The 27,460-nt window shown below is 40.9% G+C and overlaps 5 protein-coding genes across 6 annotated transcripts; 1 reads left to right on the top strand and 4 right to left on the bottom strand.

Moving 5' to 3' along the window:
* The first annotated feature begins 1,175 nt into the window (after window positions 1-1,175).
* rars2 (arginyl-tRNA synthetase 2, mitochondrial) lies at window positions 1,176-8,602 on the top strand. 2 transcript variants are annotated; one of them, XM_083689072.1, is made up of 21 exons: window positions 1,176-1,314; window positions 1,562-1,635; window positions 1,750-1,852; window positions 1,937-2,020; window positions 2,189-2,286; window positions 2,374-2,429; window positions 2,558-2,641; window positions 2,814-2,890; window positions 3,000-3,158; window positions 3,454-3,560; window positions 4,332-4,427; window positions 4,586-4,646; window positions 4,764-4,840; window positions 4,973-5,097; window positions 5,211-5,278; window positions 5,476-5,585; window positions 5,706-5,801; window positions 5,947-6,021; window positions 6,271-6,334; window positions 6,493-6,617; window positions 8,470-8,602. In XM_083689072.1, exons 1-20 carry the CDS (start codon window positions 1,279-1,281, stop codon window positions 6,577-6,579), a joined length of 1,737 nt encoding a protein of 578 aa, XP_083545198.1. In that variant the 5' UTR covers window positions 1,176-1,278; the 3' UTR covers window positions 6,580-6,617; window positions 8,470-8,602. The 2 variants fall into 2 exon arrangements, with proteins under 2 accessions (XP_083545198.1, XP_083545199.1); XM_083689073.1 differs by lacking the exon at window positions 8,470-8,602 and adding an exon at window positions 7,050-7,508.
* On the bottom strand, window positions 7,656-10,856 carry slc35a1 (solute carrier family 35 member A1). The gene is made up of 8 exons (XM_083689074.1): window positions 10,654-10,856; window positions 10,004-10,181; window positions 9,588-9,747; window positions 9,309-9,461; window positions 9,090-9,156; window positions 8,758-8,934; window positions 8,451-8,585; window positions 7,656-8,250 (listed from the first exon to the last, which is right to left on the bottom strand). Exons 1-8 carry the CDS (start codon window positions 10,661-10,663, stop codon window positions 8,117-8,119), a joined length of 1,014 nt encoding a protein of 337 aa, XP_083545200.1. The 5' UTR covers window positions 10,664-10,856; the 3' UTR covers window positions 7,656-8,116.
* Window positions 10,857-11,366: 510 nt separating this feature from the next.
* On the bottom strand, window positions 11,367-15,602 carry cfap206 (cilia and flagella associated protein 206; the record flags this gene model as incomplete). The annotated part of the gene is made up of 12 exons (XM_083688350.1): window positions 11,367-11,594; window positions 11,753-11,896; window positions 11,975-12,168; window positions 12,362-12,502; window positions 13,023-13,221; window positions 13,309-13,428; window positions 13,542-13,756; window positions 14,174-14,332; window positions 14,527-14,715; window positions 14,966-15,056; window positions 15,298-15,381; window positions 15,495-15,602. The coding sequence occupies 12 exons, from the start codon at window positions 15,600-15,602 to the stop codon at window positions 11,367-11,369; spliced, it is 1,872 nt and encodes a 623-aa protein (XP_083544476.1).
* A 1,906-nt stretch (window positions 15,603-17,508) lies between these two features.
* Window positions 17,509-22,017, bottom strand: LOC310818240 (uncharacterized protein). Its single transcript, XM_083689091.1, has 9 exons — window positions 21,921-22,017; window positions 20,068-21,630; window positions 19,856-19,978; window positions 19,584-19,712; window positions 19,259-19,451; window positions 18,918-19,042; window positions 18,578-18,768; window positions 18,174-18,307; window positions 17,509-17,858 (listed from the first exon to the last, which is right to left on the bottom strand). The coding sequence occupies exons 1-9, from the start codon at window positions 21,996-21,998 to the stop codon at window positions 17,626-17,628; spliced, it is 2,769 nt and encodes a 922-aa protein (XP_083545217.1). The 5' UTR covers window positions 21,999-22,017; the 3' UTR covers window positions 17,509-17,625.
* A 52-nt stretch (window positions 22,018-22,069) lies between these two features.
* LOC310818071 (uncharacterized protein) lies at window positions 22,070-24,880 on the bottom strand (the record flags this gene model as incomplete). The annotated part of the gene is made up of 8 exons (XM_083688831.1): window positions 22,070-22,075; window positions 22,148-22,256; window positions 22,347-23,381; window positions 23,500-23,753; window positions 23,890-24,075; window positions 24,197-24,325; window positions 24,441-24,543; window positions 24,726-24,880. 8 exons carry the CDS (start codon window positions 24,878-24,880, stop codon window positions 22,070-22,072), a joined length of 1,977 nt encoding a protein of 658 aa, XP_083544957.1.
* Window positions 24,881-27,460: the final 2,580 nt, after the last annotated feature.

The following is a 27,460-nucleotide window of genomic DNA, read 5'->3' as shown; positions in this document are numbered from 1 at the left end:
CACTATTTTTTGTAAGACCAGTTTTAACAACTATATATTCCACCAATGCCGTCCAAAATGTGTGAGTATGAGTACAACTAAATAATAAATGCCTTAGAGTTTCAGGTTCACTATAACAAAAGGTAGATTTGTTATCAATCTCTACAAATCTTGAAATAAGATGTATATGGATGGATATATGTACAGTGCATTCAGACCCCTTCACTTTTTCCACATTTTGTTATGTTACAGCCTTATTCTAAAATGGATTCAATTCATTTTTTCCCCTCATCAATCTACACACAATACCCCATAATGACAAAGCGAAAACAGGTTTTTAGAAATGCTTGCTAATTTATTAAAAAATAAAAAACTGAAATATTACATTTACATAAGTATTCAGACCCTTTACTCAGTACTTTGTTGAAGCACCTTCGGCAACAATTACAGCCTCAAGTCTTCTTGGGTGTGACGCTACAAGCTTGGCACACCTGTATTTGGGGAGTTTCTCCCTTTCTTCTCTGCAGATCCTATAGAATATGTCTCTAATATGTTTATTAGTACACTTAAGATCCTTAATATCAATTCCGATTAGTTTTGGTATTACTCTTTGAGTATCATGGAACCCCATATGACTTTTCATCAAAATGGACAAATCAGCTTGAATAGCTTTAGATTATTTTATATTTTAGTTATATTATTTAATTGCAATAGGAAATGACGTGGTAATCATAAAGTTTTAGTAATAAATCAGTATGTGGTCAGTGTTATATTTCTGTCATGCCACCGCTGGAAAAATAAGGATTTGCTCCTAATAGTGATACATTCATTGTTCCAAATAATTGTTTTGTGGGGAGAAAAAATATGTACATAACAGTTTTCAAGCTAACAGAGCTTGTTGATAGACTTTAGATAACTTAACTGGGAAGTTAGTGATTGAATAATGACATGTTAATAAGAAATGGAATCAGGTGCATTCAGACACTTTTTGATCCATCTAACCGTAAATATATTATTCATATCCACACAATCTAAGTGCTCAAACCCTTTTTAAGTTGTATGTTTTTCCACACCGCGTGAAGACAGAAATCAAACGCACCCCCTCAAAGCTACGACGTAGTCAACAAATGGACCACTATGATTGGATGATACCTCTGATGACACATTTGAGTCTGAGTTCAAAGGTCAGTTTAAAAGGAAGTTTGCTGAATGTCATGATATACCATGCACGAACATAATATGAACAAATATATTTGTATGGTCATTTCCTGACATTGTCTTTGATAGCGATAATTGCATATGGCTTGTTTTTTCAGAAGAAGTATTGCATCAAAGGTAATCATGCATTATTGATGTTGTATGTCTTATGGCTGTGGGAGGTTATCTAGCTGCTACCTGCATAATAGTACATATTAAATGTAACTGGTATGACATTGCCTGCTCGTTGCCTTTCTTGTCAGAAATAACAGCGTTGCCCACATTACCGCTCTTAGCTATATAGCTGCTTTATGCACAGTATAGCATACTGTAGCTAAATAGATAATAGCAACGCATATTTCCTTATTCTGGCTTTCTTGTCTAGCTCTCCAGGACTTTGGGGCAGTCTGAAGATGCCTTTATTTCAGCTGTCTGTGCAGTTCCAGTCTCAAAGAAACAGTTAAGTGTGTGTTAGTTGTGTGTTTGTGGGTTCTGGGCCATACACATTCAAACATAATAGTAGTCACTGCACAGCTGTTTATGTTGCTGATGATGTTGTGCTGTGCTCCTCAGGCAATCTCCAGACTTCCGTCTGTCAGTCAGCACCCTGCTAAGGAATGGGATCCTCCCAAATGATGGGGACCTCCAGGCACAGACAGAGGCCCTGGCCAATCAGGTAGGACCCCTGAGCACACAATCATACACTCACAAGTCTCAGATCACTCGTATGTCTCATATCCTACATTTTATTTCCCCTCAGTTGAAGGCAGACAGTGTGGTGGAAGAAATATTTGCTGGACGTGGAGTGATCCACTTTAAAGTTCGCCGTACAGTCCTGGTAGAGGTGAATATATTTATTTCTGTATTTTCCCCCCAATTTTTATCATAAAAAATTGAAATTTAAAACAACCAGTATAAATGCCTGTGTGTCTTTTTGGCAATCAACCAAAATGTTGAATGTTGGTATTTTAACTCATTGAACTTCTGCACTGTACTGATTTGTGTTTTACAGAAAGTTTTAGAGAAGTTTTATAAAAACGATTGCAAGCTTGGAGTGAAAAGTGAACTTTTCTATGACCTCAAGAAAGGACGAACACTGGTAGAATTTAGGTGAGTCATTGAAAGATTGTAATATTGAGACGGTATGCTAATAGGCAATTAGCAGATTATTATTTTTATTTTTATTTTTTTTTACAGTTCTCCAAATATCGCCAAGAAATTTCATGCTGGACATCTGCGTTCTAGCATTATTGGTGAGATTCTGTTGAAATTCCTTAATTTACCAGCAGGTGGCAGATTTGATTAAATTATGTTTATCCTGAGATTTACATTCAGGATGAAGTCTGATCATGACTGAAAAATGCACAATGTTTATTTTTAGGTAACTTCATTGCCAACCTGAAAGAATCCCTTGGAAATGATGTCATAAGAGTGAATTACTTGGGAGATTGGGGCATGCAGTTTGGTGAGTCAAAGACAGGAATAAATAACAGACAAGAAGTCTGTGTTGCAGATGAGCAAAGATGATTTCCCCCAAAAGGAATACCAATTGTTTGGCCTTAGGAATTGTGTTTTGGCAAGTTAAGATCTGTGGATTATTTTTCGAGGGATTTCATGATCTGTTCATATGATTTCAGGTCTGCTAGGAGCTGGCTTTCAGCGCCTTGGATGTCAGGACAAATTAAAGAAGAATCCTTTACAACACCTATTTGATGTAGGTTTTAGTGTACTTTTAGTGCCTTTTAAGTGGATCTTAGAACAACGTTTGGACACTACTGTGTTGTTAACATTTAGGCGTGTCTGGGTGCATTTGTGTCTTTCAGGTCTACGTCCAGGTGAACAGGGAGGCCGAGAACAATGAGGAAATCAGACACGCAGCGAGAGAGTTCTTTAGACAACTGGAACAGCAGGAGCAGCAGGCCCTGTCACTATGGCAACAGTTCAGAGATATCACAGTGGAGGAGTACCAGCAAGTTTACAAGGTACTAATCAGCCCAGATCAGAACAACAAGCAAGAGAGAGGGCTTTAGGGGCACTGTTGATTTATTTATTAGTAGCAATGGAAACTAGGACTACTCAGTGAGTGAGAGAGAGAGAGAGAGAGAGAGGCCACTAACAACGACTCTAGTTTCGAGAACAAGTGGGATTGAAGTCAATTTACTAGCTAGCTTTACCAGAGGTTTAGGACAGTGTGGTAGGGTGGTAGCTCTTACGTAACAATAACACATATTTGTATCCATCTGATGCATATTTGTGCAATGTCCTTTTCTTCCTCAGCGTTTAGGAGTTCACTTTGACATTTACTCTGGAGAGTCGTTTCACCAAAAACAAGCACACGAGGTCGTGCAGCGACTACACACCCAAGGCCTGCTGACAACCACAGAGTAGGTCATGGAGGCAAACATCCTGGAATTCTTTCTAAACTAATACTATTAACCTGTAAAACTTTATAGACATGAGCAAACACTGTCACTCAAGACCATAACGTTAACTTTCCACAGCATCTACTAGTATACCCATATCCAGTGCCCACCATAAGTATTGGAAAGAGGAAGCATTTTTTCTTCTTTAGCTCTATAGGTGAATTGTTAGACTATGTCACACTGACATTACGCAGGTTTGACGTAATTATAATACGTCACCAGCCGAACTACAGAGGCTTCACTGCAAGGTGCAAACCTCTAGTTATCCTCAAAAAAGATGGTCAGGTTAAATCCAATTGAATATGCATTTAATTTCCTGATGATAATATTTTAGGCAAAAAGACAACAACTGAAGTAGTACAGACCTGGCAGAGCATCACCATAGAGTATAGGTGTGTCACATATGTGTCTGGTGGGGTCAATGGGTTGCAGACTTCAGGCGGTTATTGCATGCAAGGGATTGTCGACCAAATACTAACCATGAGTACTTTATTTGAACATTATATTATTATTTTTTCCCAATAATTTTGGAGCCCCTAAATAATCATAAAATATTTAACCATAGTAATTGTTTGATTTCAAATCCAAACTGTTGGAGTATAGCTAAAATAAGACAAAATGCTTCCTCTTTCCAATACTTTTGGAGGGTACTATGAAGACGTATGAAATGAAAGGTAGCTAGAATTACACTGTGCATGTTTCCTATCTTAACGATGGCTGGTCTGTTGATAGGAAGGGGACAGCAGTTGTTGACCTCTCCCCATCTGGAGACATGTCCAGCTATTCCACAGTGCTACGCAGCGATGGGACATCTCTCTATATCACCAGGTCTGTGGTGCTTGAAAACATCTATTCCTAATGCTGTTGTTTGAACATGCTAGGAATTCAGCGATGAGTCGTACAACATATTCATAGCCATGAACTGCTAACAGAAGCGGTGATCATGGCTGTGTAATAACTTGTATTGTTATATTGTGTATTTTTAGAGATATTGCTGCAGCCATTGATCGAAAAGAAAGGTACAATTTCGATGAGATGATATATGTGGTAAGTCCATATATGGCCATACTACTACTCCCTAACTTTTTGTGAATATAGACTTGTTTCAACATAACACATCCATAATCTTACAGTGTGTAATATGTGTGAATTTCTTGTTTGAAGACAGACAAAAGTCAAGGGATTCATTTCCAGCAGCTGTTCCAGATCCTCTCGGCTATGGGACATGTGTGGGCTGAGAGGTAAAACTGTGTGTGCACAGCTGTGTTCCTAATGCGTTCAAAATACCCATAGTTAAGATTATTTCAATAGTATTTAGCGGAAGACTCTCTCTAGTTTCATGTTTTGGTGTTCCCCCTTACTGTATGCTACAGGTGCCAGCATGTGCCGTTTGGCCTGGTGCAGGGCATGAAGACCAGGCATGGAGAGGTGGTGTTCCTGGAGGACGTCCTGGATGAGGGCCGTGCTCAGATGCTGAGGAACATGAGCGAGTCCAAGAGTAAGAACACACCATGGCATTCCCATAGGTTTTCAGCCCTGGAGGTGTATCGTTATTATTATTCTAGGGAAGTTATTCATAACCTCTAAAATGTATCTTTCTCATGTCCTCAGCCACTAAGGAAATGGACAATCCAGAAGACACAGCAGAGAAAGTGGGAATCAGTGCTCTTATAGTTCAGGTGAACCAACTATGCTCAAATGTGCTGTATATGAAATCTTACCAACCGAAAAACCCTTGCCTTCCGACTCAATGCATGGAAGTTCATGCATTTGTACTGATCAACACAAAAAGCTATTTCAGTTATGCTCATCTACCACTCATGTTGTCTATTGAGAGGGTTTGATGGTTATTCATATTCAGTTTTTTTCCTCTCAGGACTTTAAAGGTCCCCTTATGTCTGATTATAAGTTTGACTGGGAGAAAATGCTACAGGCGCAGGGCGACACAGGGGTGTTCCTACAGTACACACATGCCCGCCTTTGCAGGTGAGTGATCGGGAACTGTCTGTTCCACAACTGTAGATGGCACTCCAAATTGGAAGTACTATTGCAATCCGTGGACTCTGTTTGCTGAATTGATTTGTGTGTTATGCCTCGTCATTTCAGTTTAATACGGAGCCATGGCAATGGAGAAGAGGGTGTCTTTGACTCATCACTTCTTCTAGAACAGAGAACTATTTCCATTCTACAGCATCTCCTTCGGTAAGACCGTGCCCTATATATAACCTGTTATCATTCCTATTAGACTAGAATCTGACACAACGAGAAAAGCAAATATGTGATCTTTGTTGAAGAGGCCTAGAATCTTAATTGAATTGCGTGCTAAACAATGGCATTTTTGTTACAGTTATGATGAAGTACTATACCAGTCTGGACAGGACCTGCAACCCAAACATCTTGTCAAGTTCCTCATGACACTGTGGTAAGAAAAAGAGTGTTCCATGTTTGAGCAGCAGGTTCTATCTTATGGAGTTTAATATATATTCTAGCATTGTGACTGCCAATGGCTCCTGGTCTGAGTATTGATTACTTTTTCTTATGAAGACTGATGGATAGATGATTCACTTACTTAAACAAATGTATTTGTTATAAGTCGCTTTGGATAAAGGCCTGCTAAATGCTGTAAATGTAAATATATTAACCAATCACGTCTCTGTTCTCATGTTTACAGTCACCTGGCTGCATCCGCACACAGGGAGTTGCCAGTGAAGGGAAGCGCTCAACTGCTGGCACAGGTAATTTCTCAAATAGTACATTCACTACAAAGACAATGAGACTGAAATCCAAAGCAATTGTCAATGGATACATGAAGGATATATAGTATATGTACAGCCTCAACTGTAAATCCAATCCTTTGTGTTGACTCATGCCATTTGCACTTCCTTATTGACAGGCTAGGCTGCGACTCTTCAGCAGTATCTGCTCTGTGCTGGCCAATGGGATGAGAATCTTGGGCATCACACCAGTTGAGAAAATGTGACATACCAGGGCTATATTTTCAGGCGGCGCAAAACTGATGTAAGTCCAAACACTGTCGTATTGGCAATTTGTGTCAGTGGTAACAGGTGACATTACCACAGTGCTGGGGCACAGTCTCATCTGCGCTCAGAAGGCTGGAGTAGGTCAAGTCAGGTTCTTGTCTTGAAAGTAGCACAAATATTTGTGACACACCCTAGAGCCATTACCTGTGTTTGTGCAAAGACTGATTTTAACGGCATTAACATAGAGCCCACAGTATGAATTTAACTGTTTTTTTATTGCTATAACTGTTTTATGTAATGGCCTTAATTTAATAGCATTTCAATACTGGTTCCTGATTGCATTGGATTACTGAATTTGCAATGTAAATTAATGTATAAAGCCTTAATTTAATAGCATACATGTTCAATACGTTCCTGGTTGCATCAGATTGAAGCAACATCTGAACTAATTTGAACCTGGCCATTGCAGTGAGATCACCTCCCTGCAAGGATGCAGGGGTTTCCCACTTCAATCAGAATTCCTCTGATGTGGACCCTTATCATACTGCTGTTGGAGCAGCTGCACTGTTTAATCATCTTCCTTCACAGACTGGACCCCTGCCCCCCCCCTACACGCAGCTCTTTTGTAATCCAGTTGTTGGTGCACATTTTTTTTTAAATATGCTTATGCTCTTCAAAGGTTATCACATGAGATGTGTTTCTCTTGTTCTTTTGACTCTTCACTTCACACAACCAGTGTTAATGGAGACAGATGAGTGCATGTCAAATGAATGTAACACCACACCATGCCCCCCTGGATAAAAAGTTCAGTTTATTCAATTTTCAATCCCCTAACATGACCAGGGAGAAGTTTGTGTTGCACATCCCCACCATAATCAGTCATATACATTTCCAAATATTTATCAAACATACAGCACACAGTTTGCAATTTAACTCCATAAGGCAACACTGTTTTCCCATGTCTCTTTAGTGTGGGCATCACAGTTCACAAGATAAAGGATTTCTTCCCATGGGTCTGTGGCATGTGGCTTATTTCACATCTTAAATGAAGGCCTAGAAAGTGTTTTTTTTCAAATGTGTCTTTTGACAGTTCAAAGCACAGACAAACAAAAATTGTGTACAGTACTACATACAATAGGTTATAATAGAAACACCAATAATAACAGAATTTTTATGTTGTAGATATGGCATTAAAAACATGTAAATGTACATGTGCTTCATTGTCCAGGCGCTCTCCCAAATGAGATTCAGTGATCTGTGTATGTACATTTTTGCTTCAGTAGTGGAGTAGTTCACACTGACAGTAGTTCATGAAAATCATTATAGTATTCCTTCAATTCAAACTCCCCACTCAATGTGGAGGCATAACAAAGTCCCTTATGCCTCATCGTCACTGATACTATAATTGACTATGTTATTAAAGATCCTTGGCAGTCTTCTTATCAAGGATGCAATGGTAGACTACAGGATTAGAGCCTCATGGGCAAGTCCAGCACAGAGGAAAACGTGAAGTTTCCATATATACAGGCCCAGGGCTCAAACTGTGATCAGTTTCTGCCTGGACTCCTTGTCTGTGTCTGCTTTTGTCAGCTTGGAGGTGTCTTGCTTTGGAAGTCCATACAGGTATATGGAGACACACACCAGCATGGCTCCAATGGCAAAGGTAGCAGCTGCATGAAAAGGGGGGACAACGGTTATTTAAAATCACTAAAAGCCAAATGTGTTGGTCAGATTCTATTTTTCCAAGTTCCAACCAATCACATAGGTCACATGAGAGATGATGCAGTATGTTTAGTCCTTATGTGTCATAAGCCCGGAAAGTTAATAACCTGGTGATGGCCGCTGCCACTGATGTGAATGATTGACTTACTTATCTGTAACCCAAACAGGGTGACTGAGGCCACAGTAGAGAGAACAATGGCAGCTGCAGCAGAGAAGCCTTTCATGATATTGTCTGTGTACTTCACCACCACTGAGGTGTACAGACCACCCACACTGGCCAACACTGGAATGAGAAAAACACAACTTTAATGTACAAGACTGTGATTCAGGACGAGAATTGTGTGTAATAAAATAAAATATCAAGAGAATTATGCCCATCAGACTCCCTAGGAATTCTAGACAACCAAGGAATCAGAAATGTGTGTCAATTGTATCAAGCTTGGAATTGGACTCACAGACTACAAAGCACACCCAGGGAGTGTAGCCGAAGAAGAAGCCTTTCTCTATGACCTGAGGACCGTCACTAATGAAAACACCAGCCAGCGTGACCACGATGCCAGACAGGTACATCTGGATGTTCCTCACCCACAGGGATGTGTCGGAGCTCTTCAAGACCTTCTCAAAGTACACACCTTTATAGAGACAGCGTGTCACAAGTTAATAAACCTACCATTGTTTTCATGCAACAACCATTAATCATTTTAAGATGAGATTAAAAACAAAATCTAATAATATCACATGCAGTAATGCATGTAAAACATCACTTGTATATGTCTTTAACTTGTACCTGCAAATCCAGAGCACAGGACGGCAACCGCAATGGCCATGAACCCCAAAAAAGGGTTCTGCTCAACCTGGGGGGATAGAAACATGCATACCATGAGCCAAATCGAATAAAAAGGGAGAGACTCACAAAACTATTGTAAAAACTGATTTGGAAATAAATCAGCATGACTTGGTTTACATTAACTATGCCCATTCCAAGCTTCCACAGCACAAACTATACCTGGACATTTGTAGAATCTGGAGGCTTCCACTGAACGAGTGTGACACCCCCACACAGCATGAAGACAGAGAACCACTGCAGCCTGCTGAGAGAGCGATTCAGCATGAGGACTGTACACAGGGCTGTGCATGGGATCTTCAGCTGATAGGTCACCTTAGTGGAGAAATGGACATTATTGTGTTATCACACTGCACACAGAGGTTATGATAGAAAAGACACATGTCCACAAAAAATAAATGTTAGTAAGAAATACAATTCTCAGTTGAATCAAGTTAATACCTGATACACTGCTGCATCAAGATTGCTCAGGGCAATGAAAGCCATGTTATTCTGAACGGCATAGACCAGAGAGGGGACGCTCAGTTTCATCAACTCTCTAGGACTCCGAAACACATGTTCCACAATAGAGGCTTTCAACCTGCCCAGGCTACCCGTTTCTCTGTAAGTTAGATAACAAAAGAGACATTAATTTACCTAAAATGCAACAATACTGTGGCATTAGGTCATTCATTCATTACACAACATTCTCAATTCCAAGGGTGTACTATTGCTATAGTATATGGGAGAGACCACTTGGGTGGCAACATGGTGGTCATAAGTACCATATTGCTCAAACATCATGCTACATTGTCAAAATTTGCAGATTTCTGATCTTTAAATGTCTGTCAACATACTGTACATGAAACAGCACTTACTTGGTCAACATCCCAAGGCTCAAAAACAGTTTAATAACTTCTGTGATGCATACTGCTGTTGTGGAGAAGTATAATATTGATGAGACTGTCCTTGTGTATCGTAGAGCCACTGTGTATGTCGCTGCCACCAGTGTCATCACTGACAAGCAGTACAGCTTGAAGACCACACTCACTGGCTCTGTGAACACCGAGGAAGGCAAATTAGCGTACACAGCATTTGAAACAGCAATTCGCATTGTCGTCACTTCTGGTCACTTTCCATTTTCTATGAGGTAGCCTAACTAACTACATAATATTAGCAGCATGCACAGAAACTACACAGTCAATACCCATATAATCTCTCCTAGCCAAAGACAATATTACTTAGCTTGATGTTAATAGTAGCTAGCTGACTCATTTAATCAGTAACGTTTCAGCCAATTTAGAATGTAACTGTATATAGCCAGAATACAATTGCCGCTATAAGGCAGGCTACCAAGTTAGACACAACACATTCATTTCATAAGCAATCAGAAGGAAGTTACACCCCAATATAAAGCTACGCTACACTGATGCAGAGTTGCTAGTTAGTGGAACACAAATGCAATCCAGTATCAAGCCAGCTCTTACTAGCTACGATAGCAATCATTTCTAGTCCTTTGTGAACTTACCGTTAGCCATGGTTAACTTTATATCGCTAGCTAACTAGCTGGTGATGTGATGTGTCGGACGAACAAATATAATTTGCGGACTGACAAGTGAATTGCCTACATGCCTATCTGAATATTGCGGATATGATTTCGGGTTTTAATTGTGATATCCCGGTTGAGCAAGGCAAAGAGGAGGTGGGGTGTCTTCATTTACAACTACAATTAGCTAGCTCTGCCTCTGCTACCCAGAATGCAACGAGCGCGGTGATAGACGTGCACTTGTTTTTATACAGAAGCACCCCGGCGGAGCGCTGGTTGAATTCCCCCCTCTCTCCAAGTAAACTTTGTTTCTCCACAGTTGATGTTGATGAAGAGTTTATCCACCTTTTCTGCTAGGTCAATGTTATTTGCATTAAGGTTTACGCAATACCCACCTATTGAAACTCTGGTTTACCCACCAGTTTTATTTGTTTTACCACTACACCCCTGGTCCCTTTCATCACTTGAAATAAAGTAATGTTGAAATTTATCAAGTAATGCATGTTTTTATTTATTTTTTTAAATAAAATGAAATTGATCAAATAATCCACTGATGTCAAAATGCTATTTGTACCAGTCAGTTTATCTTTATGCCATTTCATTATTATAATTGGCTGTTGTCACTGCAGCACTTAAAAACAAATAACTTGATTTCAATCAAATTGATTTTTATTGCTTGAAAACCCCCCACAGAGTTATTCATCTACTGATCTGGTTAAGTTTGTTTTTATCATATGTGTAGTCTTGGTTTTTCCTCCGCGAAGACCAGCCAGGTACACCTGAGGTTTTGGTATATTGCTCTTGCCATCCCTCTTGCTCTGGCATGCAACATCTTTGGGTAGGTATGTTTGGGTGATGTTATCCCTCCTCATATGACTAAGATTAGTCTGCATTGAGTGGGTCACTTTACTCCGAAGATTGGCCTGAAAAACAAAAACCTTTGTCATCATAAAATGTATTCACTGAATCATGTTATTGAATGATCGGTAGTATGTAGCAGCAACTATATCAGATAACCAAACCAAACAACCACTGATAAATAATAAATACACTCACTAATGAGCCAATTAACTCCACTCACCAATTTGACTGCTTTTCTTCTTAGCTCCCACTCATTCCACTCATAAGACTTCACAAGATTTGTCTCCAACAAATGGGTGTCAGTCTGTGTACTGCTGTCACATTTCGTAATGGGTTTTACAAGAAGTCTCTCCCCTGACTGCATCTGCAGAGACATAATTTCAGTTCAGTTTTTAATAAATTATTTGCCAAGTTTGAAGATACAAGTAATTATAATTCCAACCTCAGAATATGGAGTGACACAGGTGAACTGTTGGTGGAGTTCCAAAAGCTGGATCAACTCAGGGGACTGTTTGGCTTTCTCTGCCACACGTGCAATGAACTCATCGGCCTTGGAGGCAAATTTTAAGGCTGCTTCTTTGGAGCTGAAGACATAGTACTTCTCCCTATGTTTCAGGATTCCTATGCTTGGATTACCTGCAAATGTATTGTAATTTTTTAATTAGAAAGTTAAATTTAAAGTGAGACACATGCTGGCTATGTCTCAGAATTGTAGCTATGATGTACACAACAAATGATGTACAGTACATATAGAATTTTTTGAAAATTGAAAATGATTTGTCTCTATTGAGACCAAGAAAAGAATGTACATCTTCACCACTCCACATACCTGGAACCAATAGTCCATCCTTCCTAACAAGTGTATAACCACAGATTCCCTTGTACTGCAGTGGCAATTTGTCAAAGTTGGCTGTAGACTCGGGCAAGAGCCACTCATGTGTTTTGATTTCAAAGGGGTCAATTCTGTTTTCTGATGGGGATTAGAAAGAACACATGAAACAATTAATCTACACTCAGTATACAGTACATTAGATCAGGGGTGTCAAACTAGTTTTGGTCGTGGGCAGCACTGGACCAAATAAACAAATGTCCTCTACTGTGCGCAACAGTGCATGATATTATTACAATACTCAATATTATAGTAGCCTAGTCAAACTCAGATGAATGCCTCATTTTCAAGATGGGTTCATCTGTGGAGCAAAACATATAATTAATAATGAATTAACCAATATACTTATAAGTCCAAGCAAAGTACAAGCAATAATAAGAGACTAAAGACATATATATACTGTATATTTTTCATTTGATTATATTACGTACCTTTCCAAGTACATAATAGCTGAATAGCTGTAAGTATCTGTAAGTATAGCTGTAAGGATATGATCTATCCTTTTTTGTTTTGACTCCACTGTATTAGATGGAGAATGTAATATCATGTTTATGATGGAGATGTAATGTTGGTGAATGTGAGGATATAACACAGTACCAACCTGAGGACTCCCTCATTCTCTGCTCATCGTTCTTCACCTCTGATCCCTCCAGCAGGTCTTCCATCTGACCATCAGGAAAAAGCTGAGACTGAGCAGCAAGGAAGGGCTGCAGATTGATCATCATATCACTGAGGATACTCAACAGGACCATCTCATTCTGAAGGCCTGACCAGAACTTTGCCAGAGCTGTAAAATGGGGCTGACAGAGAATGCATAGAGTTAAATTGAGGACTAAACATTAAAACAACTGAAATACAAATCAAAGACACATGTACAATATACTTACAAAGACCTGTGCCGTGGGCACTGCAGTCTTTGAATGCACAATGACGCTCAACAGTTTCATGCTTGTCGCGAGTTCAGTCTGTAGGGATTCAACTTGCTTTGCACATAAAATTACATCTGCCTGGTGAGGAATTCAAATGGAAAACTGAGCAAAATGATTGGGAGTCTATCACAGAATACTCTTAAGGAAATGCTCAAGAAATGATTTGAACCCATGAAGCCCATGTTACTCACCAAAATAACTTTCAAGAGAGCTTCATGCTGTCTTACGTTATAGAGAGCTTGTTTGAGCAGGTCAAAGGGCACAATGCACTCTCTGGGCTCAGTCCCAGGGTCCATCAGCCTCTCCAGTAGGGCAGTGTATTGCCATGCCAAGGTCTGCGAAAGCTCCAGTTCCCATTCAATGTTCTTACTAGTGGCGGGAATGGCTTCATTCAGAATTGCTGGCACTATACAGATATGGGATATACAAGAATTACAGTCAGTTGAAGGGTTCAAATGGCATATTGACAGAGAATTACAGTCAGTTGTCCTTGAGAGCTTGACATTTGATTATTTCACCCAAGCAATACAACATATTTGGTAGAGGGATATAGACTGGGCCCAGACACGGAAAAACTGGCATTTTGCTCCTTCAAAGTTTTCTCCGTGGATTATGAATATTTGGCCACTATCGTTGCAATTAATATTTTATCAATGAATATAGCCGTCTCGCTCTGTGAAACTGCGGAATGTAAACAAAATCGGAGACACTCATAATTTCTGGAGACAGGCGTCATCCATACTCTCCAGTTACGTTTACATTGTGCAGTTTGAGACTTGATTCACCCACCATCAGAACACAAACGTGATGTTTGGGAACTCACAGTCATCAATGCCCTCGCCTCCCTTCCTGCTGTCCTTATTGAAGAGACGGATGCCTGTGATGATCATGCTGAGCTCATTGAGCTGCTGCTCCTTGTCCTTCTTGACTAGGGACATGAAGGTCCCCAGCTCCGACTGGGGGAAGACACTCTGCAAGGCAGCTGCAATGCACAAAGAAACAGGGACTTGTGAGCAGCACACCTCAAGATGATTCCCAAATTCAGACCTAAGGAAGAACTATGGAAGGTTAAGCATATCATTTAGGCCCATCCATTTGTGTGTCTAGTGATGATGTCGCTCAAAGTAAAACAAATTAAAACGAGAACTAAAACGGTTAGTTGTCTTAAGAATATACCAGTAGCTTCTCGCACTGTGTTGATGTCTGTAGGGGAGCCCAGGCCTGAACGCAGCAAAACGTAACTGACAATCTTGCGGTAAAGGCCCTCCAGATCCTCACGTGTTTTCCCTCGGCTGTCAGTGATTTCTCGACTCACTGGGACTAGTCTGGACTGAAGCACCCGCTGATGCTCCTCAAGGAACTCACCTGGATCACACCAATCACAGAGCGGACACAAAACAAGAACTCAGAGTGGGAAAACACCTGAGCTCCAATCTGTCTAGTGTACAATATCAAGCGATTCTCCAACATTGCACCCATACTTCGGCCAGTGTTGCAAAAGTGACCTCTCAATATGAAGCAAGCATACAGGTGTACAGGCATGTACATTATACATGCTCAGTTGATGCATTAAGTTTGCTCTTTGTCTAATTTTGCATTTAAACCTTCCACTTACGTCGAGATGTGTAATTCATGTCAAAATAGACTTGCATTTTGATTGTGTCAAGGGCAGGGCATCCCTGGTCCATGAGCTTGTCCACACACAACTGCAAAGTAAAAACAATACATTCAAGCAGAACTAAGCACATATGCTCAAAGGTAAACCCAGGCCTGTTCGAATACTTTCAATATGATTCCTTCCCTAATGTAAATCACTGTTCTAGGTAACATGACTGGCCAAAACAAGCATTGCATTTTAAGGAATAGAGAGTAGCCTACTCAAACAGGGCCAGACATCACAGGTCTAGGTTGAAAATGTGTGGATCACAGCACAGCACCCAAACTTACTTCGACGAGTTTTTTAACATCTTGCTTGGTAAGAGTCCGGTCAACGTTGAATAGATTTCGTGGGTCTAACACAACAGCTTTTACCTGAATGAGATTGTTTCAAACAAACGGGAAACTCCATCAGACATTACGAGACTACCTACTACCATAGCTAGCAACCACTGACATTACCTTAGTCAGGAGGGACATCTACCCACCATAAACGCCACTAATGTTTCCGACACAGCATGGCCTTTTCCTGCACATTCTTGAGCGATCTCTCGAATTATATTTTTTATCACACTTTCTGCTTGAGAACGAGACATGATTTGTAAACACTAGAGTTCATCTGCATTCGCCACTACGGCTAGCCTTCGTACCCACATCTTGTTTGACTAATAGTTGCCATGGTTACTAATGTAACATTGATTCTGCATGGGCGCAGGTTTTGCTAATGTAACACTGCATGAGCCAAAGTAGCAACATGAAATGTTTAGCAACAGGCCACAACGCATGGTATGCAGAGAAGTTTGCTATTCAAAAAAAGAAAAAAAAGGTATTACAGAAACTGTAGAATTCGGATACAATATTTATTATAAAAACAGACATGACATACATAACCTGGTAAGGTGAAACGTAAGACCTTGCATTAAGAAAAAGAGCCTGTGACAAATAAAGCATCCTTTTCAATTCAAACTCAGACCACCAAGAACTATGATCAATAAGCTGACATTTGAAACTGCAGCTATTGACACTATAGGTCATGGATGCCTTGACTCCACAGCTCATGATTTCAGCCCTTGCATAAGACCTTTACTTTTCCCACAGGGATTGCTTAGACTTCCACTTAAGACCTCAGATTTAGATCATGACAACCCCATTTCTTTAGCGTAGCAAAACACGGCAGTTCTAAAAACACAACAAAGAGAACATGCAGGAAACGGTGCATCAAAGAATAACAAGTAAATGTGCGTCACACACTTATGTAGGCACACTAAATAAATGGGCATGATATTAGGGTTTTCCAAAATGCTGCAATTTCATTCAACCATATAGGCCAACAGCAAGAGCGTAATTTAAGGCAACTATTAAATAGTCAAAGCAGGGCCACTAAGGCTCTGGGTAAAACACAGCCTCAATGAATCAAAACACAATTTTCTAGTCAAGTTCAGGTATTTGTGGTAACAATACATAGATCTTTAGGTTGGAAAAAACACACTCAATTCAGATAAAGTCATCTGAAATAAATATATTGTGAAAAGACATGCACAAAAGTCTGATTGATATGAAAATCAATACATTGTGAACAGGCAAACAAAAAAAACACCGTAGTCAAGAATAGAAGTCGTATGTGCTTTGACTCAAGGGCCTCTCTCAACCAATAATGTGGGGTTAAAGAGTCTGTGCAATACAAGATGCAAGTTCAGGACATGCATTCATAGGTTTAAAGAGAAATACCCAGCAAACCCTAAAGCAATATTCAATTAGGTTAAGTGGAGAATCAATACAATATAGCGAAACAAAAAAGACTATCCAGGCATGGTGGCTGTATAATACGGATTTACTTGCACTGATTTGGCAAAAGGTCTGGGAGGAAACGACTGCACCTTTCACCAAGTTAACATGGAAATAACATGGACATTTTAGGATTTAGTTATTTCATAATTAACTTTAACAAACATATAAACGTAAATTGTACTGAAAAATACATCCAATATGGGGCACTATATATCCATCTCTCCCCTGGTCAGGACCATGCAATTTAAGTGCTTTCTCAGTAATTAGGAAGATGATTGATTTGACATGGATTCTCAAAGGAAAAATAAATAAGGGCCATTTTCCTAAAACCAAAATACATTGTTAATAGTCTAAGTGCCCTGTTGTCACACATTCGGGGGTTTGGGACATATCGGGGCACAGTTTTTTTTAAGAAGTCGATAAGACCTTCAAAGTGAAATAAGACCTTCAAAGTGACTTGAAGCTCCAATCAAATATAAACTTTAACTTCATATAAAGGCCAGATCCTGACAGGGGCTGGTTGAATAACGATAAGACTTCTCTTTATGTTATTATCCAAGTATTGGATTGTTGGTAGCTTTACTGCTAAAATTTCCGCTCAATCGAGAAAGAAAAGAAATAGGGAATAAGGTACAATGAGTAAGAAGAGAAAAAAAAAAAAGAAAAAAAAAAAAAGAACTCGCATAAACAATTAAAAGGTTTAAAAAAATAAAATAAAATAAAAAGGAACAAAAACGTGGCACTATTGGAGAGCTATATTGCACTTCGTATGAGAACTCATGTCCATACTGTATATTAAAAGGAGAGTCCAGTCCAGTAAATGAGTCCAGCTCAGAAGCACTTCCTAAAGACAATCTGGGGGCCGAATTCCTCGTATTCTTCTTGGCTTATCCATGCAGAAGCAAAGGATGGCAAGTTGGCCAGCACTGCACCTCCACTCCACACAGAGAAATCTCTGTCCTTAGGGCTGGTCACACGCACGCAGTCCCCCATGTCTGTAGGCACCATGACTCTAATTTCACTCTGAAGCCGCTCAGGCAAGCCAGCCAGAAGTGTATTTCCACCTATACAGAGAATTTAAAATATTTAGTGGCGTTATTTACATTTATGGCATTTAGCAGACGCCTTTATCCAAAGCGACTTACAGCAAATACATTTGTTTAAGTAAGTGAATAATCTATCCATCAGTCATCATAAGAAAGTAATCAATGCTCAGACCAGGGGCCATTGGCAGTCACAATGCTAGAAGAAGAGATTTTTCCCCCCCCTGTTATGGGATGAGTAACCTAGGCTCCAAAACCTTCTTGGAAGTTTAGCGACACAAGACTATGGGTTGAGTGAACAATTACTAAACAACATCTTAACCAAATCTCACAGACCTGACAGAACAATGTTCTTCAAAAAGCTCCGCCGGAGGTCAATGTCAGAGCTGAGGATGGATTTGAAAATGTTCTCATGCATCCCATAATGGTCACGTCCAATCAGTTCTGGCTTAAACAGAATCTCAGGAGCCCTGTGTGAATGGAAGACATCATTGATCAACAGTGTCAGAGCTTAATTTACCCATAGTGGTTTCCAAAGGCTTACTTTGGGGTGCAATACATACAAAATTAATACAATCAGTGTGTTATGCGCATTGACCTGAGGAGACAAAGTTATTTTTATAAAGGTATTCAAACAGGGGTCTCAAATTCCTGAGGTGCAAGAGCAGAATATTTATTCATCCATACGTATTAGTTTGAGTATTCTTTAGAGTGAGGGTATGAGGGGGGTAGATGGTTACCTGAACCTCTCTGTGCTGAGGCGGATGACCTGGCCATCGGGCATGGTGTAATACATCTCACTGCTAGCAGACCCCCCACATGCTAGCTCAGATTCATAGTCCTGGGCAACACAGCAGCACTTCTCCTTTATCTCTCTAACAATCTCCATCTCTGCAGAGGTGCGCATGCAGACCCCCTGCTCTTGCAAAAGCTGGGGACATGGGATAGAAGCACAAAGAATACATTCAGTTCAGGTGTATATAATCTCGATCACAACATGCTATTGACCAAATGGGATCATTTGGCCCAAACTCCCACGTAATAACAAACATGTATATCTGTGTAACTATTATCAAATACCTTTTTAAGATGCATTGTAACATCAAGGCCAGCCAGGGTAAAGCGGTGCACTGCATGAGGTAGACAGTATCCCTCAAATACAGGCACGCTGTGGCTCACTCCATCCCCAGAGTCAAACACCACACCTAGTAGGAGAAACAGGAGCTCCAATCATTATCAGTTATTCACAAGATATAAATTAAGTTTCTCTCCTAGATTACATGTGCCAGTTAAAGCTTGGAACAAAAACACAACAACTCTCAATTCTGAAATATATTACTGGTCAGACTTAAAAATCAATTCAGTCAATACACAAGTTGATATGAATGTACACAGTAGAGTAGTCTGGTAAAATAGTTTACCTGTAGATCTGCCTGCTGCGTAGAGGGCCAGCACTGCCTGCATTGCCACATAGGTGAGAGGAACATTAAAGCACTCAAACATGAGTTCCACCATGCGCTGACGGTTGTCCCGGGGGTTCATGGCTGCCTCAGTTAGCAGAACAGGGTGATCCTCTGGGTCAACGTGCAGCTGCTGAAATGTGTGGTGCCAAATCTGAAACCAGAGCAAATCCATGAAGCCATAATTATCACATCCAGTACTCAGACTACATTAAGATTCCTGAACTCACCTTTAAGTGTCATACAGAACATGGCATAAAATGAACACACTAAACACATCACTGACCTTTTCCATTTCATCCCAGTTGCGTATAATTCCATTCTTCATGGGGTACTTCAGTGCTAGGACTCCCCTCATGTGTTGAGCCTCGTGTCCTATGTAGGTCTCCCGTTCAAAGTTGCCATTCATTATTTCCTGTCATCAAAATAAGCATATCAGAAAGCCATTCTTACAGTATGCAGGGAATATCAGAATATTATAGTGACCTAATGACTGCAACACCACATCATGTTCCATGAGTGCAAACACCACATACTGTATCTGCAACATGTAATTACCTCATATTTAGGAAGCCCAATGATTGTTGGGAATATAGTAGTTGGGAGGTCCTGATTGGCAAAACCAGCTTTCATCAAACCAGACCCTGTATCCAGCACTATAGGGGTCTTGAAATGTGTCATCTAAAAGTAAAGTTCAAAAGGTTAAGTTATTCATATTTAACGACAACTACTTTATTGAGAAGTCCTGCCTACCAGCGACTAAGACATACCTCTCTGGTGTTTATATGGAAATTGGGTTGATTTACAGGTGACTTTGAAATGGATCTCCTGGCAATCCCACAGCTCTGGAACTCATCAGGGATGTCTACTTTACTCTGCTCATCAGCTCTGCTCAGGTCACATGGTCCAGGTATCACCTCAGGGGGTAGTGCTTCAGCATTTGAGCAGGAATCAATGACTAGAACATCAGTTTTCTGGGAAAGGTGCAATTCTGTCTGTATCTGCACACCAGAGGCAACTGGTGTCAATGTTGATTCCACAGCCAAATCCTCCAGAGTGGACTGTGCATGGTACTCCAAAGGGATTTTATTGTTGGACAAAGATGTCTGTTGATCTGTGAGGGGTTTGTTATTGTTGTTATTGCTGTGTATATTCACATCTGTACTATGAGATTTGGTTTGGGGCTTGTTCATTCGCTCTTTAGGCTTTAGAGGGGTGTTGTTGGACATTTGTAGTAAAAGCCCAGGATCTGAATCATTGTCAGGGCATAGTGTTATTGATTCGGTTGAGCTTTTGAGTCCTTGACTTTTGTCAATCACAGGAAAAGATCCATTCCTTGGTTTAGGCACAGGGGGAGTGTTTGAGTCACCACCAGGGTCAAATGCTCCATGTTCAGGACACATTTCAGGTGTCAAGGAAGCCTCTGGCGTGAAGCTTTCAGTAATCTCCACAGATACAAAGTCTAATTCTTTCTCTTCTGCACCCTCCCGAGGTTGGATTCCCATTTCCTCCCCAATTTCACTGGGATCAGAAGTGCTAAGTTGCAAAGTTTTGACAGGTTGTGTTGTGCTAGGCATAGTGATCTCACTGTAGCTGGGAGAGCCACATAGTTCCTTATTACAGTCGAAATAAGTACCTTGTGGAGATTTTACAGGTTGAACAAAGTTTTGTAATACAGGATTTTTGGCAGAGTCTGGACATGAGATTGCAGGAATACTTTTGGGTTCATTGTTATCCAGGTTTATGGCATTTTGGGGCGTGGTTGTCAAGTGCTGCATGTTGTGTTGTTGGCCCTTTTTTTCCGATATAAGCTCATCACAGAGTGCACTGTCCTCCAGGTTTTTAAGTTTGGAAGTCCTCTCCATTACAGAGCATTTCACCACTTTCCTGGTTCTGCTTAACCGCTTCTTGAGTTTACCTTCTTTGGTCATCTCTTTATCTAGGCTTTTCTCCATCCTCTCTACTTCCCTTTTCTCTCTCTCAAGTTCTAATAGAAAAATCTGCCTGTCCCTGCTTGTACTTGGGGGGCCCGCTGATTCAGGGGGCTTCTCATTGAGACACTCCTTCTCAGACCACCTGAGCTCGTGGATCTTCAGATTCTCCTCCAGAATCAGCTCATCCAGAATATGCAGTCCTCTCAGCAACTCTCCCTTGCTGCTCAGAGGGGCCCTCATCTCAGCCTCAGTCGGATGTGTATCATGGCCTGTGTCTGAGGCTTCAGTTTCACTTGCAGCATCTAGTGACATGCATTGACCATGCTTCTCATTATCTACAGAGGCCAGACTATCTTCGAGGCCAAGTACACCAGCCTCCGCCAAGTCACTGGAGGACATCTGGAAAACAGAACATGAATATTAGACACACTGTACAGTGGAGGTTCCCATTAGCTTTCTGCATAATGCAAATACTAGTACTGCTAGTTCTACAATAAAATAAGGTTTGTTGTTTGTCTCTTAGGATATACTAGCAGCCATTAGTTGTGCAGTGCGGTTTAATCGAGGGAAAGCCAAAATCTAATTTACGGAATTCAATTTGTAATGTAGCAACAATGGATGACTGTTTGTGGTGCACAAGCTTAATGGTTCATTGTCTGGATTTAATCTACATATCATGCATGACCTACCACACTTAGCTGGTCAACACCGTCCCATAATGCCCACTGTTTGCTTGAGCCCTCAGTCTTCAATAGGACATCTAACATTGCTTCCTGTGCAAGTACATTTTCTTCCTCCTGTTGTACAAAGACAGTTACAAGTTATTTGCCACCTATTGTTAAGCCTAAGATATAAACTATAGCATGAAGACATTACACTGAGAATTTGAAAAACAACTGGACAAAAGTAGACTTGCCTCCAGTATTCCAGCTGCCCGGTCAAGGATCTCCTCCACCTCCCTCAGACCTTCCTGCTCCTTCAGGTCCCAGTCATTTAGTGAAACTTCAGTCATTGAGCTGGATATACTGCAAACAGAAAATAAACAAATTTGACTTTCCTGGACACAATGAGCAGGGCTAGATCACCATGTGAGAGCATAAACAACAGTGTATTACCGTTCACAACTGTCCTGTTTGTGGTTGTGGAAGTCATAGGTATCCCAGAGAAGAGTGGGGACACTCTCTGCAGTGCAGTTGGACTTGTCTCTTGCATCTGTTATGGTACTAGAGAGCACATTTCGAATGGGGCTCAGTTCTGGGTCCTCAAAGCTGTCCTGTGTCTGAAGGATACTAGTGATGGGCTGTGGGATGGTCTGAGTCTCTGTCTGTGTGGGCTGGTCTCGAGACCTGTTGGATTGGTCAGAGTGATTGGAGTGCTCTGAAGGGGCCGGGCTCTTGAGGTTTCTCTGGTGGGCTGGTGGGTTCTGAGTGATAGTGACTGTGTAAGAGTTCTCCAGGTCCTCCACAGGGAGGCTAAGCCAGGGGTTATTTGGCAGAGTTGCCGACCGCTTAACTTTGATCTCAAAATTAAGTGAGTCCATTGTTATTTTCGGGATGATCTGAATGCTAGCCCTAGAGGTGTTGCCCACAGACCCAAATTCAAACTCTTCCCTGTGGTCCTCAGAGTCAGACACACTGGAGATGTTCTCCTCGTGGATCTGGGGTTGTCTGGTTATGGGTCTGAAGGAGTCTCTGGTGCCTAGTAGCCTGGACAGCCCCTCCCATCCTTCTTTCCCTGCTCCAGTTTCCAGGTTGCTGCTTCCTGCTCCATCAAAGCCAGAGTCAAATGAGCTGAGAGAGGGGGGCTTACCCACAGCAGATGCAGCCCCAGAGGGGGACATACCTAGAGGGGGTTGATGGTGTGGTGTCTCCTTCCCTGGTCCCCACTTACCCATGTTGGAGTGGGACCCAAGGCTGTGCATGTTGTCTTTGATGTGGTGGTCTGATCTGGAACCAGAATTTATGGAGATACTACATGCACCGTCCGGACCATTCAGAACAGTCTCAGGTCCTCTGCCTATGGCTAGGTCAGTCTGTGACCCATCCTTGTTCTTGCCCCTCAGAAACTCATACTGCCACTGCAGCGCCAACTGGAGATCGTTGATGGGTACTGCCCCTGGGGAGGTCAGAAGTTTCCGAAGGGTCATGCACCTGGTGGGGTTGAGAGTAATTTACTGTTGTTAATACCCTCACAAACCATTTCAACTATGTATATTGTTATACAGCATTTAAAACATTGGTTTCCTGCCACACAGGCTGAAGTTCTCACCGTTGTGACAGCTGCTTGCCTGCCCGCTGTATCTGGGCATTAGGGATGACATTGGTGAGGTGTGCTAGCTGGACCAGCTCCTCCATATCTGGGGAGGGATGCTTCCTCAGGAAGTCGCAGACTGCCTGCCTCCACACAGGGACAACACCATGCATCGCCTGGGGATGGCGTTTTTTGGGGCTGTCACAGTTCACACCCCACAGAAGGTCTTGAAGAAAGTTCTCACACAGGACAATACTGTACCAACTATTGGACTGTTGAGATATAAAGCAAGTACATGAGATGAAGTTGAATACATGATATCTAACCACAATAATGTAGAAAGGAACATGCAAGTCACAATTGAAACAAATTTGCAGATACAAAATATCAGTCCAAGACAGCACCCACTTTGTTGTAGTAATGGTAAAATTCAGAAACCGCTTTGAGGGTTTGATGTAGCAGCTCTACAGCAGAGTGGAAATTCTCCTTCAGCCTGTCAAGGTCCTGTACCCACTCCTCCCTTGTCTGAACATCTCCAGGTGGCAGAGTCTCAGTCAAAGTGTGGATCACATCCTCAGCACAACGAACCAGAGCCTGACAACACGGAAGATCACATGAAAAACAAAAACACCATTGTGAATGTTTAAGGTTCAATAGAGCATGTCTTATACGCCAATGCACTCATCTTCAAAGATGAATATATCAGTGTATCTACCATTGCAGGTGTGTAGATGGACGCCTCAAATTCTGATGTCAATATGTCCGCCTTTCTTGCATCTTTGGCGATTTCTATTCTGTAAGGCTGGAGCTTCTCTTTTTGAAGGTTTTTAATCTGTTCCGTTATCTGAAAGTGGAGGCAAATATACACCCAAATGATCAAAGATTTCAATTACATTTTGTATAACATGAAACATAAACACAGGAAAAACTAATGAACAGTTTGCTGTCCATTAACCCACCTGCCGTGCCTCCTCACAAAGCTGGAAGACCTGCAGCTGGAGGTGGGCCTTGGAAAAGGCCTGTTGCCACAGCAACTCTATTTTCTCCACAGCTGCAGTTATCCTTTCAAGAAACAGACAACAAGAGACCTTCAACCAGTGGACAAAGAATCATCGTAGCTGTATACTATGCTAAACCTTGAAACAGTTGTTAGCATGTGTCAACTGACAGCTAAATTTGAAATTTGTCAGTCAAGTAAGAAAGAAAAAACACTAATGCAAAGCATATTCCTCAATGCACGGTACCTGCTGTAGTTCTGTAGCATGTCAAAGGCGGTGTGGGTGAAGAGGGCCGTCCCAGCCATGGCCTGAAAGCAGGGCTCATTCTCAGGGTAGCGTAGCTTCTCCACCACTCGCTCACAATGCCTCAGCAGCTCATCCAAGCCTAGCTCCCTACACATCACAGGCGAGCAGTCATGGCGTTAAAATAAACACTATAATCCTCTAACGTTTTAGTCTTGGGACACAAAAATAGTCCCTGACCATTAGACCGCAAGGGCCTTATTACTGCAAGGGCAGTATTATGGGGTTTAATGAGGTAAGACATTTTTATGATGTCTGTGTGTATTAGCCATCCAGTTTAAATAGGATCCAAAATTCTATTAGCGATTACACTTCTGGAATGTATGTTTAATTCTCTCCTATATACACACAGCCAGACGATCCAAGGAAGCATTGAGGACAAAGTCCTTCTACAAGTTTTGCAACCTGAGAGGTAGGTAACTTAAGCCTTCAAAAGCACTGTCAGGAAGTGTGCAAATGTAGTTCATGTGCAGAGGTTTCTAGGTCTCCTGTATGTTCACAAGTACACCTGTGTCGTCCAACTTATACACAGTTAAAATAGTGACTTACCTCCTAAGTTGTTGGAACTTTGCCTCATTTGTTGAAGAGAAGTCCTTTAATTCATCTAAGACAGAGGGCACAGGCTGTCTTGAGAGTGTTTGCAGGGTGGAGATGCAGCAAGGCAGTCTTTGTACCACTGAGAAGAACTCCTGGACGAAGGCATCAATCTCCTGTATAATAAGTTTGATGAGGAAGATGAGGGATAATTAGAAGATGAGATGAAGCTGGTAAACAAAGATGAGAAAATTAATGACATTCCAGTCACCTCAGAAGAGCAACAATTGATATGCTTGTCAAAGTTCTAGTCAAACTAATAGGCATAACACATACACAATCAAAAGGTTTGATGACATGCTTACATTCTACATTATTATAATTTATCAAATCTTTCCATTCAGACAAAATCATAACATTATAGCGTCCCAAAAAGGTTCATTATAACATCCCAAAAAGACTGATCTCACAGAACTAATGAATACTGTCAATATGGATGAATGCCCAGTCGAACATGATCAAGCGCAAGAGGAGCTGCCTTTCACTTGCTAATGAGGTCAGCTGATTGCGTTGTGCAATTGCACAAGCTTCACCAAGGTAACAAACAATAGCGTGGGTCCACATCACTGAAACTCTTGAATGGATTCTCAAAATGAAGCATCTCCCACTGATGACGCAGTTGAATCACTGAGCTGTCATCTCCAGACAGATTCATTAACTGTGCATCTACTGTGGATGTTTGCTTGGAAGAAATATAGCTTGGGAGCAGAGTCCATATAGCCATTTCATCCTTTAGATTAGCAGAAAATCTAGTACAGGGCCTAAGCTCCCCAGCGAGTTCATTCAACTACCACTGAAGAGAGGAGAAGGACAATGCCGCCATGTGTTAAGCCTATTATTGGAGTTATGACTGATCATAAGACCTCTTGACAATCTACCAGCTAAAGCTCACTGCAGCAAACAAGACTGCCCTTTTAAGAAGATCACATATTAAACTCACTAGGCTTGAAACTAAAATTGCCCAGGATTTATGGGAAAAAGAATGAGCAGTGACATTTATAAGTGTAAATGATTGCAAAGAAGTACCTTGATAAATGTAACCCAACTCCGATGGCAGTAAACAAGGTATCCTCCTAAAGATGCAGTCAACTGGCTTCTGTCAATGTAGTTGGAAAGTTCGAAGACCTCTTTAAGTAAAATTCTCTGTTGGTGTTAAAAAAAAATATTTTTAGCTGTAGGCTGCATGTGAAATACAAGTCAAACATCAAATTGCTCATACATACATATTCAACTTAAGAATGTCACCATCTTACCTTAAATGGAGCAATGTAACACTTTGCCGGTATCAGGAGTTTCAATAATAGTTTAAGAACATCTTTCTTTTTCGGCTGAATCATGTACACAGTGTGAACAGTTCTGCTATGCAGCTATAAGGGATGAGAGATTAATATTACAATTTCATCGACAGTCAAAGACCACAAGTCAAAATCAGTCACATCATATTTCAATACAAGTAAGAAGGACACTAAATTCAAGCACCAATGTAAAATCAATGGCATTAAAAAAAACTGAGCTGAAAGGTTCACTGCAACGGTCAAATATAACCAATCAATGAATTTAATGTATATGGACACTGCAAGCCAACAATTTGATTCTTAAATTAATCAAAATGATCTCTACTGAAAGACCACAGGAGGACAAACTGTAAATGGCAAAATGTCCAAACACCATAACCAATTTAGCTCAGAAAATGCAATTTCACTGGGACGCCTCTATTATTAAATAACTGAAAGCATATGATCCAGAATGCATGTGATCCACCCCCTCCCACAGCTTCAGTATTTTTGCCCCAAGAAGAATTCCACGATGACTATCATCCAACACGGAAGTGACGCACACCTTCTGCCCTTAAGATCAACTTAAGGCAAGGTCTTTGAATTGGTAAAATCAAGTTACATAATGATATTAGGGATGACAAAGGGACATTATAGGTGGAGCAATTTGTTTTAAATCCTCTTCATGGCTGAACTGAAAACTCCTACATTCTGTTCAGCACTTTCAAGACAGAATCAACGATTTTCTTCAGAATTGTGTAAAAGTGGATCAAACTTTATGAACCAAACCGTGTTGTTCACTATAAGCAA

Source organism: Argentina silus (assembly GCF_951799395.1).
Source record: "Argentina silus genome assembly, chromosome: 17".
In the NCBI taxonomy this organism is placed as follows: domain Eukaryota; kingdom Metazoa; phylum Chordata; class Actinopteri; order Argentiniformes; family Argentinidae; genus Argentina; species Argentina silus.
The sequence above is the reverse complement of the archived record's forward strand: the minus strand, read 5'-3'. Positions and strand labels throughout refer to the sequence as shown.